This window comes from Sinocyclocheilus anshuiensis, unplaced genomic scaffold (assembly GCF_001515605.1).
Source record: "Sinocyclocheilus anshuiensis isolate Anshui unplaced genomic scaffold, SAMN03320099.WGS_v1.1 scaffold218, whole genome shotgun sequence".
In the NCBI taxonomy this organism is placed as follows: domain Eukaryota; kingdom Metazoa; phylum Chordata; class Actinopteri; order Cypriniformes; family Cyprinidae; genus Sinocyclocheilus; species Sinocyclocheilus anshuiensis.
The window spans coordinates 4,917-6,671 of NW_015547665.1; the positions used below are offsets into that span (position 1 = coordinate 4,917).

The 1,755-nt window shown below is 39.7% G+C and overlaps 1 protein-coding gene across 1 annotated transcript in view; it reads left to right on the plus strand.

Moving 5' to 3' along the window:
- Positions 1 to 511: 511 nt before the first annotated feature.
- The window catches only part of LOC107702494 (mitotic arrest deficient 1 like 1), a gene marked incomplete at its 5' end in the record, with an annotated part of 60,348 nt that continues 59,104 nt past the window's right edge, over positions 512 to 1,755 (plus strand). The window contains one exon of the mRNA XM_016504842.1: positions 512 to 695. Coding sequence (XP_016360328.1) covers positions 512 to 695 — 184 coding nt within the window. The remainder of the gene's footprint in view (positions 696 to 1,755) is intronic.

The window sequence follows — 1,755 nt, forward strand, 5'->3', positions numbered from 1 at the left end:
TGCTATTGATTCCACTGGCATGAGTAGCGAACCCTCCGCCTCAGTTCAGCACGCCTCCCAACCCCATCACTCATTAGACAGGAGACTGCGATGAACACATACATACATACACATACATACACACACAAACACACACATGGAGTGTGTGTATCTGTATGTATGTATATATTATAATATTTTGTTATACATATTTCAAATGAGTATTTACTTAACTATACCAAAGTGCACTCAATCTTACTAGTTAGTGAACATTTAGCAAAATATTGTAATGATTATGGATTACTCCCCATCAGACATGCACATTCATTTAACTTCACTGGGGGGCTGTTTTCACGGTTGTTTCTGGGAATTGTTTATGGCTCACTGTCTTCCACATAACATTGTGCCATTTCCCAGAACGGCCCAGCGACAAAGAGCATATATTCAGCTTAGAACACTGAGAAGGCAGCTTTTGTTATAAGGAAATTACCTTCCAGGATATAGAAAATGCAGTTCTTTGTGTTCTCCCCAGAGCTGCTCCATCCTGCCTTTTTCTATCTGTCTCTTTCAGTATTCGCTCTGTGGAGAAGGCCCGTGCTGAGCTCCTGCCTGAGATCGCTCAAATGCGTGCCAAAGCTCAAGAGGAACAGAAGAAAAGAGAGAACCAGGATTCGCTTGTCCGTCGCATGCAGAAGAGAGTCCTACTGCTCACCAAGGTAAAAAAAACAAAACATAAACAAACATTCAGCTACTCTCGTCAAAACAAAAGGATTCATGCTTTGTAAACATACTATGTATTTCAGAACTGAAAACTTCCTCCCCACGGCACAATAGCAGCTACATTTCTTGCTATAACAATAGGTGCTTCTTTTTGCCTGTTTTTAAAACCAAACATATTGTAATGCAAGTGTGCTCATGATATTAACATCTAAGTATTGTATTACATTTAAAACATTTCATCAAGTAGAATGATAATTTTCAGTTCTTCTGTTAGTTTTTTTTTTTTTAAATGCTTAGACACTAAAAGTGGTACTTGAGGCCCACTCAGTGAAACAGTTCACTCGTATACCTAATCTTTAGACCAAGTCTGCAAAACTACAAGCACATTACATGCTTTAAACTCAGTTTGCTATTGTAAAACAAACTTTTTGCAAAACCCTAAACACGGTTCTCAACATTACGCACATTCAAAACTAACAGCTCTTTTGTTTAATTTAGGAAACACTGCCATTTAAATGCCACACTCATTTACTGATGATCTACACCCAGTGATCATGTGTGAAAACACTTATACATAATTTGTTCAGTTAGAATTTCAAAGAAATTATTTTTACCCCCTTGCATTTCTGTTTACAGTGTGTGTGTGTGTGTGATTATATACTGTGTGTACAGTATATGTACAGTACTAGTCTCGCGTAGCCAGACCTTCGGACTGATGGCTGAAGGTCTGGAATCCATGGCAGCTTTCATTGGCCGGTTGTAAACACAATGTTTTTCTTCTTTCGTGAGGGGGTTTGGCGTCCCGGCATATTTGTTTCAAGGCGGAACGTTGAAGAACGCGACGCACACGTCTCCCGGAAATCCTATATAATTCAACCAATCCGATGACAACTTCGAAACTCCTGAAGTGTTTCCACTTTTGTGTGCCTTATGCATCAGACGTTTAGCCAACGTTCCGTGGGCGTGACGTCTGAGGCTGAGACTAGGCGGGGCATAGAGGAGAAACAATAATGTACAGTATGTGGAAAATAATGTGTTTTTTTGAACCTTAAACCG